This window comes from Pseudorca crassidens, chromosome 20 (assembly GCF_039906515.1).
Source record: "Pseudorca crassidens isolate mPseCra1 chromosome 20, mPseCra1.hap1, whole genome shotgun sequence".
Lineage (NCBI taxonomy): Eukaryota > Metazoa > Chordata > Mammalia > Artiodactyla > Delphinidae > Pseudorca > Pseudorca crassidens.
In genome coordinates this window covers 57,915,433-57,932,124 of record NC_090315.1, presented here as the reverse complement: position 1 = coordinate 57,932,124, position 16,692 = coordinate 57,915,433, and the positions used below count along the sequence as shown (strand labels likewise).

The window sequence follows — 16,692 nt, the reverse complement described above, 5'->3', positions numbered from 1 at the left end:
TACACCAGCCTGGATGTCTTCCTATCAAATTTTCAGGGACAAAAAGTCTTTGTGTCCAAGGGACAGTGAGCCCCAGAGGGGTGGAAACGGAGCTGCCAGAGAGGCCGACCGCCTCCTTGGTGGGGACAACAGGCCCCCTGTCACAGCCCCGAGGGCGGCGGAAACGTACGAGGGCGAGCGGGGGCTAGAATTTATCTATTCAGTGATTCTGCTGTCTCTCTGGGGTGGAGAGAAGTGTGCAGTGTGGTCTTTATGGAGCAGGAAACCGGATGGGAAGAGAACCCCCCGAGATGCGGCGGTGCCAGGTAGGCATCAGTTGTTTTCCTTTTCTCAGTTTTCTATAGTATGGTTATGTTTCTAATGCAGAAATATTTTTTTAAAAAAGTGCATGCTATTAGCTGACCTAGACAAAAAGAGACTGTTCCAGGCCACGCTCAGAATCGTGGGAGGCCAGAGGGCTGGGAGCCTGGGCTGGAGGCTCCGGGGCAGGGCGTGGGGGGCAGAGGCCAGCTGTCACCCTCTCCTTAGAGCCTGGGATGCTACAAGGAGGCCAGGTCGAGGTCGTGCAGCAGGCGCACTGGACAGGGAGTCCTAGGTGACCGCAGCTCTGCTCTTCACTCCCCGTGTGGTCCTGGGCAAGTCCTTTCCCCAGCCGAACCTCAGCTTCCCCCGCTGGAGTAAGAGGAAGGGCGGGCTAGATGAGCCCCGAAGCCCTTTGGCTCCCAGTTCAATGTCGGGTCGGGCCCAGGTCTTCCCTGCCCATCTGGGGCTTTCCAGCGCAGCCTCACCTTCGCTTCCTGCACATCCAGTCCTTGACCTGCAGGTCCGGGAGCCCCATCCAATCGCCTTGGCTCAGGGTCACCATGGAGCCTTCAATGGACTGGGAGGAAAGGAGACCAAAGTCCAGGCTTCTGCTGGCCCCCAGTCCACTGAGGGCTGGAGGGCAGGCTGAGGGGAGGCGGGGGGAGGGGGAGGTGAATAGAGAAAGGTGGGCAATGGAAGCGTCCTAACCCGAGTTAGGGAGGAGGAGGGACCCTCCCCCTCCCCTCCCCCTCCCCCAGACTTCACGTAGATTTGGCCCAAGTCCCCTCACCCCTTCTGGGCCCCACTCACATGCCAGGCGCCCCCTGGCAGGTTCCGGCCCAGGACCAGGTGGGGGATGGCTCGCTCCTTCTGGTGCTTCCAGGTGAGGACAGACTCCACGTTGCCCCCAAAGTCTGTGTCTGGGCGCAGGAGGGCATCAAACAGCAGGGCCACAGGGCTTTGGCACCGGCCTTCAAGGCCTTCGGACAGGTAATCCAGGTCCTGGGCGGGGGGACACAAGTCAGAGGGCCCACTGGAGGAAGGCCACCTGGTCCTGCCTTTCCACCCTAGTATCAGGGTGTCAGATAAGCTTGGGAAATGCTGCCTCTCAAAAGGAGATAGTGCACATCAGCAAATTAAAGGCTCTGACAAGTCCTGCAGCTGTCACTTACCCGTTTAATTTTGCCAAACCCAGTGTCTCTCAGATTTACTGGAGCAGGGACATTTTTCTCTGCATATTATACCGAGGGATGGCTGTCCTGTACAAGAGTGGTCCCCAATATTTTTGGCACCAGGGACTGGTTTCATGGAAGAGAATTTTTCCACAGACAAGGGTGGGGCGGAGGGGGATGGTTTAGGCGGTAATGTGAGCGACGGGGAGCGATGGGGAGAGGCAGATGAAGCTTCTGTTCGCTTGCCTGCCGCTCACCTCCTGCTGTGTGGCCCAGGTTGGATGGGGGGGGTCCCCCGCGGGGGGCAACCCCTGCTGTAGAAGGCAGTCTGGAAAATGCCTATCTAGACCCAATGCCAACTTACTTCCTCACCCACCAGCTTGACGCTGGGAGGGGCCCAGGAGGATGGATGCTGCCTGAAGTGGGGGGCAGACACTGAGTGGCCTCCTGGAAGGCGAGGGGCGTGGAGGGGAGGCTGGTGAGCCCTCCTGAGCAGGGGCTGGTGGAACTGCAATATCTAGGGCAGGGGTTCTCAGCTGTGGCACAACTGGCCTTGGGGCTGGATAATTCTTTGTGGTGGGGCCTGTCCTGTGCATCGTAGGATGTATAACAGCATCCCTGGCCTCGACCCTCTACGCCTGTGGTGTCACCACTCTGGTCGTGACAACCGAAACTGTCTCCAGGTGGCCAAGTGTCCCCGGGGCGGGCAGGGGGGCGGAAATCATCCCTGGGTTTAGAAGCACTGGTCTAGGGGAGCTGAGACAAGCTGATGTGGGATTTGTAAGTCTTCAAAGACAGCTGTGATTCCTCTTCCCAGTTTCTGTGGCTGATTTCGTGGGCTCTCGCACGTTTGGTCTTATGTCTCATAAATGCATCCTTTTCATTTGTGCCTGGGAGAGTTTCCCCGCAATGGGGGTGTCCCTCCCACCCGGAGCTCAAGCCCACCTGGTCCACGATGGAGACCCCCGGCGCCTCGGTGAGCTTCCTCTGCAGCAAGGGGTGTGGGTGGATGGCATCTGGCTTCACGTAGGGGTTGTAACCCGAGAGCAGGTAGGACAGGCAGATGCCCGAGGGACCATTGCCTGGGGAGAGAGGGCGGGGTCAGAGGGCAGCGCTTTTGAGCACAAGAGACCACCACCACCGAGGGCTTTGGTCTCCATCTGTCTCGTTCATTGATTTGCTCTTCAGGCATAAAAATAAAAATAGAACATTTATTAGCACTATACCACTTGAACAACAATAAAGTGGTGGAAATAACCGCTGACAGTTACTGAGTGCTTACTGTGTGTCAAGCGATTTTAATAACAACAAAATAATAAGAAACTGACTGCCGTGGCTGCTGTACCAGGCCCCTCCATAGCCCCGAGTGCACTGAGCCAGACACATGCTACTTTTCCTCCTTTTCTACTTGAGGAAGCTGGGGCACAGAGAGGTTAACTGACTTGCCTGTGGTCACACAGCGGCATGACTGAGATCCTGAGATTACTGAGAACTGACAGTGGGGTCAGGTCGGTCAGAGGGATGTGTAAAATATTACAGCACAGATGGCTACGTGCTCTGGGGATGAGCTCGGGGGCCAAGGGTGCTCAGGGTGGGCGCTAAGCCACCTGTGGGGCCACCTGCCCCCAGGTCTGGATGAACCACACTGCTTATCAGAGGCACTTTTTGGGCAATTAACCTCATGACATCACTCCTATTCTTCTCTGTCTTTACCCTGTCTTATGTTGTGCTGTTCTCAGTCATAACTCACACGTCGACAGCTGTTCAGACGAACCCTATGAAATCGCCGATGCGCAACTGTTTTTAACTTACAAAAATGGCCATTTCATGTGGTTCGACCTGGTGTTTGCCCGGAGGGAGGGGCCCTCTGTCCCCCATTTGTTCAGACCTGACGGCAGGACAACATGCTTCGGCTGCGTCCCCGTCACACAGGCACGCAGGCACAGGGCAAGTACAGGACGGGCACAGGCACAGAACCAGTGCCCCGACCCCCTGCCCCGCCCTTACTGCGCAACCCCTGCAGAGCACCCTGCTCTTGCCTCGAGCGTTCTTGGGACGGTTACTCAGATGATGTTTTATAAATTGCTGAGCACAGCACTGGGCACAGAGTGACAGCTCCAGGACCTGCCCGCTCCTGACCTCTAACCCTTGGGGCTCAGGGCAGCCCCTCCCCCACCCTGGGCGGCACTCACCGATGATGACGACCGGGAGGGGCTCTGAGCTGCAGGCACCAAGGTGGTCCTTCCATCCGTTGCTCATGGCTGGGCTCTCGGGGGGGGCTTGGGGCTGGCAGCAACCTGGGGGCACAGGGGAGGAGGGGGCCCTCGGTGAGCCGGGGTGTCATGCACTTACTTCCCAGCTGCAGGGTGACCTCCTGTGGCCCTCAGGATCAAGTCCAAGGTCCTCCCTGAGTCTTATCAGGATGACACTCCCCTCTCATACCTGCTATACTCTAAACAGGTCCAATTATGCAGGGCTCTCTCCCCCAGCCTGGTCACCTCCTCTCTCTGAGCCTCACTCCACACTCCCCATCTCATCAGGGGCAGTAACTGTCCTCGAAGCTTATTCAGCTTCCATGAGGCCCCCCTCTGCCCAACTGTGGGCAAGCCCTGCCCAGCACTTCTGTGACGGCCACAGCCCTCACCCCACAATCCGGCCCTCGGGTCTTCAGTGGACTTGGCCCTGGAGAGGCACTTCTGAACTGGCGACCTCTCTGGGTCTCAGTTTCCTCATCTGTAAAATGGGAATAATAATCGTCTCTACCCCATGGGGTTGTTGGAGGCGGGGGGGGGGGGGAGGACACAGGTACTGTACGTGAAGCAACTGCCTCGAGAAAACGGGCCACCGAGAAGAGACCGGAGCTGACTGTCTCCTCCAGAGGCTGGGCTAGAACAGGTGGACATGCAGAAACCACGGACGCCTGAGCCCCTTGGTTTGGGGAGAAAAGCGTGCAAACCTGCTTGTCTCTGGAGCACCAGCGCCCCCTGCTGGCCACAAGCCCAAATCACTCAGAGAGACCCAAACACCGTTCTTAGGGCTGCAGGTGCCTGAGGAGAGTCCAGACCCACCTTCTCCACATTCCCCTAGACGAGCTAACGGGGGCCCTGGCATCACCCACTGTCCAGCAGCCCTGCTGTCCTGACCACCACAGGGCAACATGCACACGAGCATGTGAGGAGCAGGCAGGCACTTAGCACTTTCTATGTCCCAGGTATTTGACATGTTTTTTCTCATGTCCTCCTCATACTGACCCTATGCAGAAAGCACTGTCGGTGCTATTATCCCACTTACAGATGGGTAAACTGGGGCTCGGAGAAGTCGCACAAGTTGCTCAGTATCACGCAGCCGACTTTTAAATTCAGGGCTAATGGTGCCGAGGCTTTGCCTGAATGCACCGTGCACGCTGCTTGGCCTGTCCCCAGGGAGACATGGGGCTGGTAGCAAGTAAAAGGGTGAATGGGGGGCACAGGGCCCAGACCACCCAGAGCAGCCAGGGATGGGGGCCCGGCATCGCTGGCCTTCAGGATTCTTCCAGAAAAGGCTGAAATCTGGGTTTTTAATGTGAATTCTCTGATTTGGAAAAGTGGGCAACTCATTCACAATTTTTGAAAATCTTGAACAGGCTGGTGCAACACAAGCGAGGCCAGCGTACGACCTCCGATGTGCGCAGAGTGACAGCAACACCAGTGTCCACTGCTGGGCAGGTAGGTCCCGAGCAGAGGGACGAGGGACAGCCGCCCAGACAGGCTGGTGGGAGGACCTGGGTGTCACTCCCACAGCAACAACAATGGACCTTCGCACAGCACTTTGCAGTTTGCGAGGAGAGGAGCTTCCACCTGAGCCGTAGCATCTGGGACTCTCGGGCACCCTGAGAGGTGGGCGGCGTCACCGCCATCTGGCAGGTGAGGAAAGGGAAGCTCAGAGGGTGAAGGGTGTCTCCAGTGTCACACAGGGGGATGTGACATTTAAGGACTCCCTCCCCAGTGCCCTCAGGTCCCCTGAGAATGGCCTTCCTCACCTCAGCTGGGGCCTGGGCTGGGACAGCCTCCTCATCCCGTCTTGGTGAGCCCCGTGTTCCCCATCAGGGACCACGTGGCTCTCTCCACGCCTGGTTCCCTGCAGGGGCCCAGGCTGTCTGCCTGGGAAGAGGATTCTGGGGTGACACCACTGCCAACGATACAGAATGACCAACATTTCCCTACTTCCATGGAGTTAGCCAGGTGACAGGCGTGCTCGAAACACTTGACGTGCATCAACTAACTTAATCCGTATTTAACTGCGTTGTTATAAGGACTCTCGCAATCACTCTCGTGTTACAGAGGGGGAAACTGAGGCCCAGCGAGCTTCTCACAGCCCCGTATGGTTTGCGAGGAGTTTGCCACAGCTCGCGCAGGCCGAGCTGGGTTTGAGCCCGGGATGGCCTGTTCCAGAGTCTTCTCTGTGCCCCCCGAGCTGGAGTGACAGTGTGACAGTGTGTGACAGAGGCCCCTCCTACCCGGCTGAGTGTAGCACACGTACCCATCCCTGCCCACCCTGCTGCTCTGTCCCAGCACTGGTGTCGGGGGAGGGAGGCCAGGTGGCCAATGCTCGCAGCTGGGAGGGCACAGTTTCTCACTAACCACTGGCCGCTGGGTGTGCCTGGTGGCCCTGGGGAGGAGGGCTGTGCTTCCCAGAACTCTTCCTCCTGGTTCCTTCAAACAGCCCCAGGGCCCTGCACTGCACGTCCTCACTGTCCCCAGGAATAGCAGCAACGGGACGCAGGTGATGTCCTTGCAAGACGCTCCTTCTGCATCGGCTCCTTTAATCCTCATGGAGCCCACTTTACAGACTGGAAAACTGAGGCTCAGGGAGGTGAGGCCATGCCCCCCTGGTCACAGAGCCAGTGGGTCATGAAACTAGTTTGTTCACTGAGGGCTCAGACCACCTAGACACCCCATAGCCCCCCACAATGGGTGCCAACCTGTTCCCCGCGCCCATGGAGTGCCCACCCCGGGCCAAGTCCTTTACCTGAAGCTTCAGTAAAGGACTGAGGATCCCAGTCCCTTTGAATCCTCCCAGCGCCAGTAAGGAGGGTACTTGCAGAAGCCCCCGTTTACAGATGAGGAATCAGAACTGACTGCCCCCTTTTCACGCTTCTCGGAGGCAAAGGGGCCCCATTTACCACCAGAGCTTTTGGACTCCAAGTCCAGTGCTCGCTGCCAGAACTTCTGGATGCCACACACATGAGGTCACCACCCAGAGGCTGACCTGAGAGGTTACTTCCTGTGCAGCGATACAGCCCCAAGTCCCGAGACAAAGCTCTCAAAACCTCGGAAGAACGCATGCTGCCAACTTTCATTTGCAAGTTTAACTTCCCATTTCTGCTATGCTTTTTAGTTTTGTGGAGTTGGAACGGTCAGTTTTTAATGCGAACGTTTTGTTGGAGTTCCTCTGGTTGGAGATGGCAAATGTCCACCGAAAAAAGTTAACATTGAAAACTCATTCAAGTTCACAAGAGAAAAGAAGCCTAAAAGAACTGGGAATAACTGCACCTTCCGAGGTGCAATTATTTTCTTTCTTTCTTTGGAGTTTGCAGCATTGGAACTTCTAGGGTTATCAAAGCTTGAAACCGCTCTAAGACTCGGGGCACCTGTATGGCTACATTTACTGAGTACCTGTGGTGGCTTTTTGCTCATTTCACTTTAATGACAACCCCCACCCCCCCTGCCCCGTGGGTTTTCTTATCCCCATTGCCCAGAGGGGAAAACTGGGGTCAGGAGGGAGCAGGTGTCTTTCCCAGGACTGTTGGAGACCACGCCCCCGAGCCCAAATCCTGCCCCTTGATACCTGTCAGAGGCGGGGTGAGTGCCCTCTGAGGAAAACAGCATGACAACAGTGCCACCAAGAAAGTGGCGGGGGGGAGGGGGGCGCTGAGGACGCGCTGCCAGTCCCCAGGGTGACGCCTCAACCCCAGCGTGCGCCCCGTGGCACCGCCTGCCCCCGGAGCCTCCCCCATCTGGAACCCCAAGAGCTCCGAGGCTCCCCAGACCCTCTGGGGCCCCTCATTCTGGGCACCCCAACCCTCCTGGGAGAAGCCAGGTCCCCGGGACCCTGCGGCGGGAGCCGAGGGCAGGTGCCTGGGACCTCTGTCCCCTGCAAGCAGGAGAGGCGGGGTCCCGGAGGGCAGCGCCCAGCCTGCCTCTGTGACCCAGTGGCCTCGGGGCGCCGGGCAGCCTGCCCGGGCTGGCCACACCTCTCTTTCCTGCCCAGAGCAGCATCACACGGGCTGGGGTGTACTCCAAGCGGGCAGGGCAGCTGTCAGCTGAGGGTGCCAGGCACCTGGAGATGGGCATGGCCAGGAGGGGCGAGGGAGGACCCTGGGGTGGGAGCGATCATGCTGGTCCGGGGAGCCTGTGTGGCTCCAGGGCCCCGTGGCCACCCCTGCCTGGGCGGGACTAGCTTCTCCCACCTCCCCCGCATGCCTCGCCTGGGCCACTCACCTGACGGGCAGGGGTCGAGGACACTCGTGAGCCTGGCCTCGTCAGGCACTAGCAGAACCAGGGCTCACGGTGCCGGCCGAGGGAGCAGGACACCCATTACCCCGTGGGGATCCAAGAGGCTATGAGTGGCCGGGAAGCGAGGGTATTTCACGAGCTGGGAGGAGGCGGGCGGTGGGCGGGGCCAGGAAATCACTTTCATAAGCGTGAGTCAGCAGGGGCCCCTGCATGAATGAATTTGCGCACTTGAGGGAGGGCGGTCACGTTGCCAGCTTCGGGGGTGGGGGGGGGACGGCCTTAAAGGGCCCCTACCCGGGGCGGGGGTGGGGGGGGTGTCCCTGGTGGGGTGGGGCCCGGTGGTGGCCAGGCTGAGCCAACCTGGCCTTTCCCGTTAGGGAGGCGGAGACAGTCCTGCCCAACGTACAGTCAAGGCGGCCCCTTTAAGTGGAGAAAGACGTCCTGGTGCCCTCATTCCATCTGGTTCTACGTGATGTCTTCCCGCTCCTCCCCTCCCTCTCCCTCCCCACAATAAAAAGCCCTCTGGCACCAGCCGGAGCAGGCTGGGAGCCCAGCTGTCACTTCCTGGGCAGGCTGCTTCAGTTTCCTCATCTGAGAATGGGGCTGAGTAATAACTCTCCCTCCTGGGTGGTCGTGGCGTTTCAGGGATGTCATTCTTGGTGACCGTGCCTAAAACATGGTTCATGTCTTCTTTTCTTCGTTATTTTTTCTCTTTAGCCTGTAGCACGGCGCGCCTCACATTTTGCCGATTCTCACGCATTTTATTATTTTATCATCTCTCTGCCCAAACCGGGATGTGGGTTCTGAGTGGCAGGGAAGTGTATCGGTCTGCTCTATCCTGAGCGCTCAGCACATCGTAGGTGATCCAGAAGGAAGGACAGGAGGGCTCGAGAACAGTGCTTGGCCCAGAGACTTCAGTGCATGTTAGATGTCATTTCATTACGGATGTGATTGTCACCCCCATCGTCCGCACTGGCCTGGGGACTTCCCTGCCAGCCCTGCCCCACCCTGTGGGCGGCCCCACTAGGGCTGGGACCAGGGTTAAGCAAGGAGGCACTCACCTTGCGTACCAAATTTAAGGGGATGGCAAAAACACTCAGTGATCAAGAAAACAGTATTTTGATGCAATTGAAAAAAATAAAAATTAATGCCAAAAATCCAAGATAAACAAAAATGTTAAAATTTCAAACAAAGATCTGTAACCATGCCATGCCAAGCTGTACTGGAGCCTGATGCAAAAAGAAAAATCAGGATACCCATGCTGCCTGTATTTAAAACTTTGATATTTTGTTCATCCTGGATTTGAGGCGTTACTTTTGATTTTCAAAAATACTGCATGGGGCTTCCCTGGTGGCGCAGTGGTTGAGAGTCCGCCTGCTGATGCAGGGGACACGGGTTCGTGCCCTGGTCCGGGAGGATCCCACGTGCCGCGGAGCGGCTGAGCCTGTGAGCCATGGCCGCTGAGCCTGCGCGTCCGGAGCCTGTGCTCCGCAACGGGAGAGGCCACAACAGTGAGAGGCCCAAAAAAAAAAAAATACTGCATGAACACACTACGTGCCTTGATCATGGAGTGCTTTGCTGCCCCTTGCATTTTGTGCTCGAGGTGATACCTCTCTCCTAGTCCTGGCCCCGGTGGCCACAGGGTACAAGGGCCCTGCCGTGGAATATGCACAGAGGGGTGGCGGGGCACCAGGAGGGGGGGGACCGGGTCTGACCGCTGGGCTCCTTTGGGGACAGGGGACAGGGCCCGGGTGAAGGATGGCTCTGAAGATGCAGAGTGCTGCTGGGACCGGAAGAGAATGGGGAGAAAGGAGAGAGAGAGAGGTTGAGGGGGGAGGAGAGGGAGAGAGGGGTGCCCCACAGGAAGGGGCTGGTGACAAGCGTTTGGGGGGCAGTGAGAGGAGCTGGGATGAGAAGAGAGACCCCGGGGGACCGGGCCCCAAAATCACGTGACTGGTCCAGGCAGGGCTGCGGCCGGTGCGTGGTGGGGTGGGTGACACCTGGTTTCTGGGCTCAGCTCTAAGGGCAGGTGAGCTTGGGTGAGGCACTGCGCCCTCGGGGCCTCCGTTTACCCAGGAGAAATGGCACTCATAGTCCTTTCCTCCTGGGGTCCTCGGCAGCAGGGACCCTTGGTGTCAGGTGACACAGTGTGACATACATGCAGGTGGCGGCAGGAAGTCCATCGCTCCAGGCCTCAGCTCCCTGGCTGGCTTCTAGCTCTGCTGCACATGTGCTGTGTGACCTTGGGCCGGTGGCCCACCTCTCTGGGCCCCTGTTCCAGTGGGGCTTTGTTAGCAAAACTCCCTGACACCCTGGTGTTCACCGCACACACACCAGGACCTAGGCTGGGGTTTGCACACACCAGGAGCCGTGACGGCCGAGGAGCAGAGCTGACCCTGGTTGTCCCTCTGGCCCAGGCTGCAACTTTCCCCAGCAGCCCTGCCTGCTGTCTCCACTTCTCCATCCCAGGGCTCTGGCCTGCAGCCTTCCGGTGGTTTTGGTGGGTGTGTAAACAGAGGCAGACAGACACACTCCAGGGTCAGAGCCTCCCACCCGGAGCGTGGTGGGGCAGGGCGAGGCTGAGGCTCAGGGTCCGGAGGGAGAGCCTGGGAAGGAAGTGGGCTCCGGGCACCCCCATCTCTGGGTCTGGTCGATCTTTCCTCCCAACCTGCCCCGCTGCCCCCATTGGCCCTGACCCCTTTTCCGGATTTTGAAAGTTTGCTGATATGGGAGAATTGTGGGCGGGACATGGACTTTCTTCCCTGTCGCCTGTTTACCTGACCGCAGATGATCAGAAATAAAATGTGTTGAGTTGCTTCTAGAAAGCTCGACTAAGACAAAGACTGATAATGTCACAGGCAGACAAAGGGGCAAAGGTTAGAGGAGCCGCAGAGAAAGAGCAAAGAAGGGTCTTTGCAGGTTCACTCTTGGGGGACTGGCTCTCTTGGACTCCACTGGGTGCCCCGATTCCTTTAGACCTGCCCCGACCCCTTCTTGGCCATGACTTAGAATATTAAGCGCCAGAAGTGTGAGCTTCCTCATTCTGATGTGCTGAAAGTAGGGCTCAGATGCAGCAAATAAAAATATGGGCACCCAGGGCTTCCCTGGTGGCGCAGTGGTTGAGAGTCCGCCTGCCGATGCAGGGGACGCGGGTTCGTGCCCCAGTCTGGGAGGATCCCACATGCCGCGGAGCGGCTGGGCCCGTGAGCCATGGCCGCTGAGCCTGAGCGTCTGGAGCCTGTGCTCCGCAACGGGAGAGGCCGCAACAGTGAGAGGCCCGCGTACCGCAAAAAAAAATTAAAAAAAAAAATATGGGCACCCAGGTAACTTCCGGAATTTCAGATAGACAAGAAATAAACTTTGAGTATGTCCCATGTAATATTTGGGATACACTTATGCTAAAAAAATTTTTTTCATTGTTTATCTGAAATTCAAAGCTACCTGGGCAGCCTGCACTTCATCTGGCAAATCTAGCCATAAGTGTAAAATATACGCTAGATTTCAAACGGTTATAGCAAAAACAGAAAGCAACTAAAAAAGAAAAGGCAAAATGGCTCAATAATTTTTATATGGATTCCAGGCTGAGATGAAAATCGTGAAAATATTTTGGACATCTTGGGTTAAGTGACATAGATTATTAAAATTAGCATCACCCGCCTCTTTGTTTAACGAGGCTTTTGGAAAACTCACAGTTACACACACGACTCTCATTTGGCTTGTGCGGGACGCTTGCACCAGCGGCTCGTGCAAACGGGGACGTTCTGGGACATTCCCGGGTTTAGCACCAAAAACCCCACTGCGTCCCAGGAGCCCCTCAGTTCCAGGTGAACCAGGATGGCTGGTCACCCTGGGCCATTGCAAGCAGCTGGGCACCTCGCTTCTGAGCCTCACTTTCCCCCTCCGTGCCCTGTAGCACCAGCACGGGGCTGGCAAGGTGGTAACAACCACTGGTCCGTGCAGCTGAGGGCAGGGGCCTGGCTCACGGGAGGAGCCCACACAGCAGCCTGTGCTTGGTGTGCAGCCCCCTGCCCCCCAGGCTCCCCCCAACCTCCCCTGCAGGTGCTGGGGAGCTGGGGAACCAGGGGAAGCGAGGGGAGGGGTAGCCTCAGGGTGCTTCCCCGGGGACCCTGAAACAGCCCTCACACCAAGCCCACCGTTCCTCCCTCCCTAAGAAACCCCAGGACGGGGACTTCCCTGGGGGCGCAGTGGTTAAGAATCTACCTGCCAATGCAGGGGACATGGGTTTGAGCCCTGGTCCGGGAAGATCCCACATGCTGTGGAGCAACTAAGCCTGTGCGCCACAACTACTGAGCCTGCGCTCTAGAGCTCACGAGCCACAACTACTGAAGCCCGCGCGCCTACAGCCCATGCTCCACAGCAAAGACAAGCCACTGCAATAAGAAGCCCGCGCACCGCAATGAAGAGTGGCCCCTGCTCACCGCAAGGAGACAAAGCCCACGCGCAGCAACGATGACCCAACACAGCCATAAATAAATAAATAAGAACAAAAATAAAAAATAAAAGAAATCCTAGGATGGTGCGAAGGGGCTGTTCTTGGCCTCTCCTCATCCCTCTCCTTTGGGGCAGCTCCCATGGCTCTGCCACTTGCTGGGCACTTCCAGGCACCGGGCACCGTGGACACAAGGTTCTTTATACATAGCTGAGGCTCAGAGAGGCCGCCAATATTGAGCCTGAGGTCACACAGCGTAGGTGGCAGAATTGGGGCTTGAACCCAGCGCTGCAACTGCAGAGCCTGGGTGCCTGCAAGAAAAAGGCTGACTACGAAGGAACTAAGGAAGGAAGACAGCCTGCTTCCTGTCTCAGACACAAAGGCACAGACCCCTGAACTCTCCCGGAGGGCCCCCTATCTCCACGGCCGCCCCCTCTGTGAGGTGTGCACACTGTAAGGTGTTTGGGGGATTGATACATTTGATCTGTTAACCAGTCCAGCGAGGAAGGCTCGGTGCTGTTATCCTCCCATTCCTCCCATGAGGAAACGGAGGCCCCGAGAATGGGAGACGTAGCCCTGTGTCACGGCAGGCGGCAGAGCTGGGCCCAGCGCCCTGGCATGACTAGGCCAGGCCAGGCCAGCGCATGACCGGAGAGCTAATATTTGCCCTTGCCGGTTGCAGAGCCTTGTCATCCACCGCATCCCATCGATTCCCCCGATGACCCACAGAGGTGGGCAAATATTTTCAATGACAAGTTTCGTTTACAGATGAAGAAACCCGGAGGGACTTGCCCAAGGCCAGGGGCAATGAAGTGGGGAGAGGGGATTCAGAGTTGGGTCTGTCTGGTGGCAGAGCCTGTGCCTGCTGCCCCAGGACATCGGTGTGAGCTGCCAGGACGCAGGGCAGGTTCACGCCCTGGATAGTCACCATAGATCCCCTGGGGGAGACGGTGTCAAAGGTGGGGAAGCCCACATCCTGCCCCCACATGGAGAGAACCAAGGAGGGCCCCGGGAAGGAGTGTCTGCGCAGGGTTGAGGCTGGGGGTCTTCAGCCACATTCCCTGCTTCCTGATTGCCCCCTCTTTTCCTCAAAAACCAGGAGGAAAGTTTTGGCAGGAGAATGAATGTGTCTGGCCAACAGTCAGCGTGGACAGGGGTCCAGCCCAGGGTATAAAAGGCTTCCACTTTGGAGTCAGACCAACCAGGATTCTGGCTCCATCACTTTCAGCTGTGTGATTTTGGGCAAGTGACTTAACCTCTCTGAGCTTCCGTTTCCTTATCTGTGAGCTGCAGATGGCACAGCAGTGCTTCTCATCCCTGCTGCACGTCAGAATCACTTGGTGGAGGGGGTTTAAAGATACACTAACACCCAGGCCCCAGGCCCAGAGATTCTGACATCATGGGGCTGGGATGCGGCCAGACACGGGAAGTACCACTGGTGATTTCCATGTGCGGCAGGGCTGGTAGCCTCTGTCCCTGCAGCTGTTGGGGGATGAGCTGAGATACAGCCGAGGAACTGCCTGGCCCGTGGAGATGCCCAATACATTGGACTCCCTTCCATCCTGGCGGCCCATCTTTTTGTAAACCACAGTCTTTATGCTGTTGCAGGAATAGCCATGAGGTCTAAAAGAGAAACACGTCCTTGGAAGAGGCAGGCTACCAGGATGGCAGGGGCCAGCTGGTGACCCTGGTGGGGCCTCGACCAACGGGACAGACCTCGATGTCACCTTGCTCATTTACCGAGATTTGGTTTCCTCAGCTTTGACTTTTGAACTTGATGGAGGACTCGACGTTGACCCCCACGGCTTCTCATCTCATTCCCTCTATGCACACCCAGCCCCTGAGCCTAAATTCCAATCCTAAGGGAAAACCTGGAAGCAGAGACAAACCCCGGCCACGACAGACAAGGAGACACGCACCAAGCATTGATATTTATAACAAGAACTAAGCAACTTCCGTGCTGGCCACTGAGCACAGTCCAGCCAGCGGGAGCCAGGGCTCGGAGAGGACCATTCGGCAGCCTTTGGAAATGCCAGCCACAGAGCCAGGAGGCAATGTGGAAACTCACTATGATAGAAACAAGGGAAGCAGACGATGTGGGCCTGAGGGCAGGAAGTGGAAAGGAATCAAGGAAAAACAAAAAAAAGAAGGAAGCTAGAATCTTTGCCAGGGCCAAGGAATTGTAGATGGATTTTTTTGTTGTTTTTTTTGGCTGTGCCACGTGGTACAGAGGATCTTAGTTCCCCAACCAGGGATCAAACCCGTGCCCCCTGCAATGGAAGCACAGAGCCGTAACCACTGGACCGCCAGGGAATTCCTGTAGATGGACCTTTAAAATTCAAAGTTTCACTATCTCTGTCTAATCAATAGTAATAATCATAAGGAAAGGCAATTTGAGACAAGGATTTTCTGTTTCATTTTGTTCACTGATGTATGCCTTATGCAGGGCCTGGGACAGACACAGTAGCAGCTCAATAAATACGAAATGAATGAGTGAATGAATCTTGTTGCTTTCACACTTTGCTGACAGATTCTTTTTTTTTTTTTTTTTTCCTCTGTACGTGGGCCTTTCACTGTTGTGGCCTCTCCTATTGCGGAGCACAGGCTCCGGACGCACAGGCTCAGCGGCCATGGCTCACGGGCCCAGCCGCTCCGCGGCATGTGGGATCTTCCCGGACCGGGGCACGAACCCGCGTCCCCTGCATCGGCAGGCGGACCCTCAACCACTGCGCCACCAGGGAAGCCCTGCTGACAGATTCTTAAAAGATTTTGAGCACGAATGGCCCCCCTTGGCTTTATATCACGTGCATATAGATTGGTGTGCCTTCTGTATATATTTCAATCTTGGATGACAACTTTGCAGGGGCTTGAAGACAGAGCCCTGTGGTACGCCACTAGAGACCCTCCCACTAGTGGACACAGCTCTATCTTTGGCAGAGGGGTGAGTGAAAAGGGTCCTGTCTGTGGAGTCAGAAGCTCTGGGTTGCCCCTCTGGAACTTATTAGCTGTGTGTCCTCGGGCAAGTTACTTCACTTCTCTGAGCCTCCATCTCCTCGTCTATAAAATAGGGACACCTGTCCCTCAGGGTAGCTTGCTGCTTGGCACGTTGTGGGTTCTCAGCAAACTGTGGATACCGCCACCTGTGCTTCCCACCATCCAGACATTTTCACTCTGGGCAGAGAGTCATTTTCCAATCATCCAGCCCACATTTCCACCCCTCCCCCACAAAGATCCTCTAGCGCAGTGGTTCTCAAAGCGTGGTCCCCAGACCAGCAGCTTCAGCAGCACCGGGGAACTTACTAGAAATGCAGATTCTCAGGCCCCGCCCTAGATTCACTAGATCAGAAATTCTGGGATGAGCCCCACTGTCTGCATTGTCCCCAGTCTCCTGCATGACCCTGAGAACCACTGCCGTCCACGCCATCCTCCGGACCCGTCTGCAGGCCCCACAAGACAAAGGAATGACCGTCATCTGACGCGACTGCTCCTGGAGAACCCGTGCTGGGTCCTTGGGCCGCTGCTTCCTTCTCCCTCCGGCTGGTAATCCAGAAGCAATCTGTGATCTGGGGCTGGACAGTGAGCACGTGCCCCCTCGTCCCTCAGAAACCCGGGGCCCATCTGCTTGTTCCTGACCTGGAGGGGCCTGCCGGTGTCCTGTGAGTCCTCTTAGGGCATGTCCCAGGTGGTATTGCCGAGGGCTGTGACCTGCCCTGACCTGCCCCTCCTCCAAGCTTCCGGGCCCTCCTAGCAGGTATGTGGTTCCTTCTAGTCCAAGTTCATTGTCCGGGCGGATAAGCACTCCTGGGGAAGTCCGCTGCTGTTGTCCATTGGCCCAGGGTAGCAGCGGCATCCCTTTCCTTTTTTCTTTTGCCCCACATGCTGCTAAAAAAAGCCCTGTTTGCTGTCCTTATTGGATTTCACATACCCTTCAGGCCTTGCCTTCCTGGGCGGTGGTGAGGTCAAGGCCTCAGTGACCTCATTCACCGTCCTTCGTCCTGCGTCCTGCGAGCTAGACCTTTCCCCAGGGACTGGACGGGCTGGGAGAACAGCCCCAGGGGCGTTTCACATGTTTCTCTGCAGAGAGCACCTGTGAATTCCCGGGAAGAGAGCTGCGGGGCTTCGGGGTCTCGTGGTTGCCGGAAGAGAGTTCCAGACTCCTGTCCTTCCTTACTGAGGCCCCATAAGAGACACCTCCAGAGTCTCTTATAAACTGCAAATTAGACCCTGTACCTCCTCTGCTGTGCCACCTCCAGGGGCTCCTGGCTGTCCTCGG

At 56.9% G+C, this 16,692-nt stretch overlaps 1 protein-coding gene and 1 long non-coding RNA gene across 9 annotated transcripts in view; one reads left to right on the top strand and one right to left on the bottom strand.

Moving 5' to 3' along the window:
- OSGIN1 (oxidative stress induced growth inhibitor 1) overlaps positions 1–16,692 on the bottom strand; it is a 53,606-nt gene that overhangs the window by 3,072 nt on the left and 33,842 nt on the right. For 3 of the 8 annotated variants that reach the window (XM_067719531.1, XM_067719538.1, XM_067719534.1), the window contains exons 2-5: positions 3,668–3,772; positions 2,421–2,557; positions 1,114–1,305; positions 789–880 (exon numbers count right to left, since the gene is read on the bottom strand). In XM_067719531.1, coding sequence (XP_067575632.1) covers positions 789–880; positions 1,114–1,305; positions 2,421–2,557; positions 3,668–3,734 — 488 coding nt within the window. In that variant the 5' untranslated portion in view covers positions 3,735–3,772. Of the gene's footprint in view, positions 1–788; positions 881–1,113; positions 1,306–2,420; positions 2,558–3,667; positions 3,773–4,119; positions 4,209–5,075; positions 5,371–5,493; positions 5,615–6,094; positions 7,152–7,954; positions 8,130–16,692 lie in introns of those variants that run through there. The other 5 variants (XM_067719532.1, XM_067719533.1, XM_067719536.1 and 2 more) reach the window with 5 other exon arrangements.
- Positions 229–16,297, top strand: LOC137215021 (uncharacterized). Its single transcript, XR_010939129.1, has 3 exons — positions 229–305; positions 5,098–5,179; positions 15,804–16,297. It is a non-coding gene; the product is annotated as an uncharacterized lncRNA (long non-coding RNA).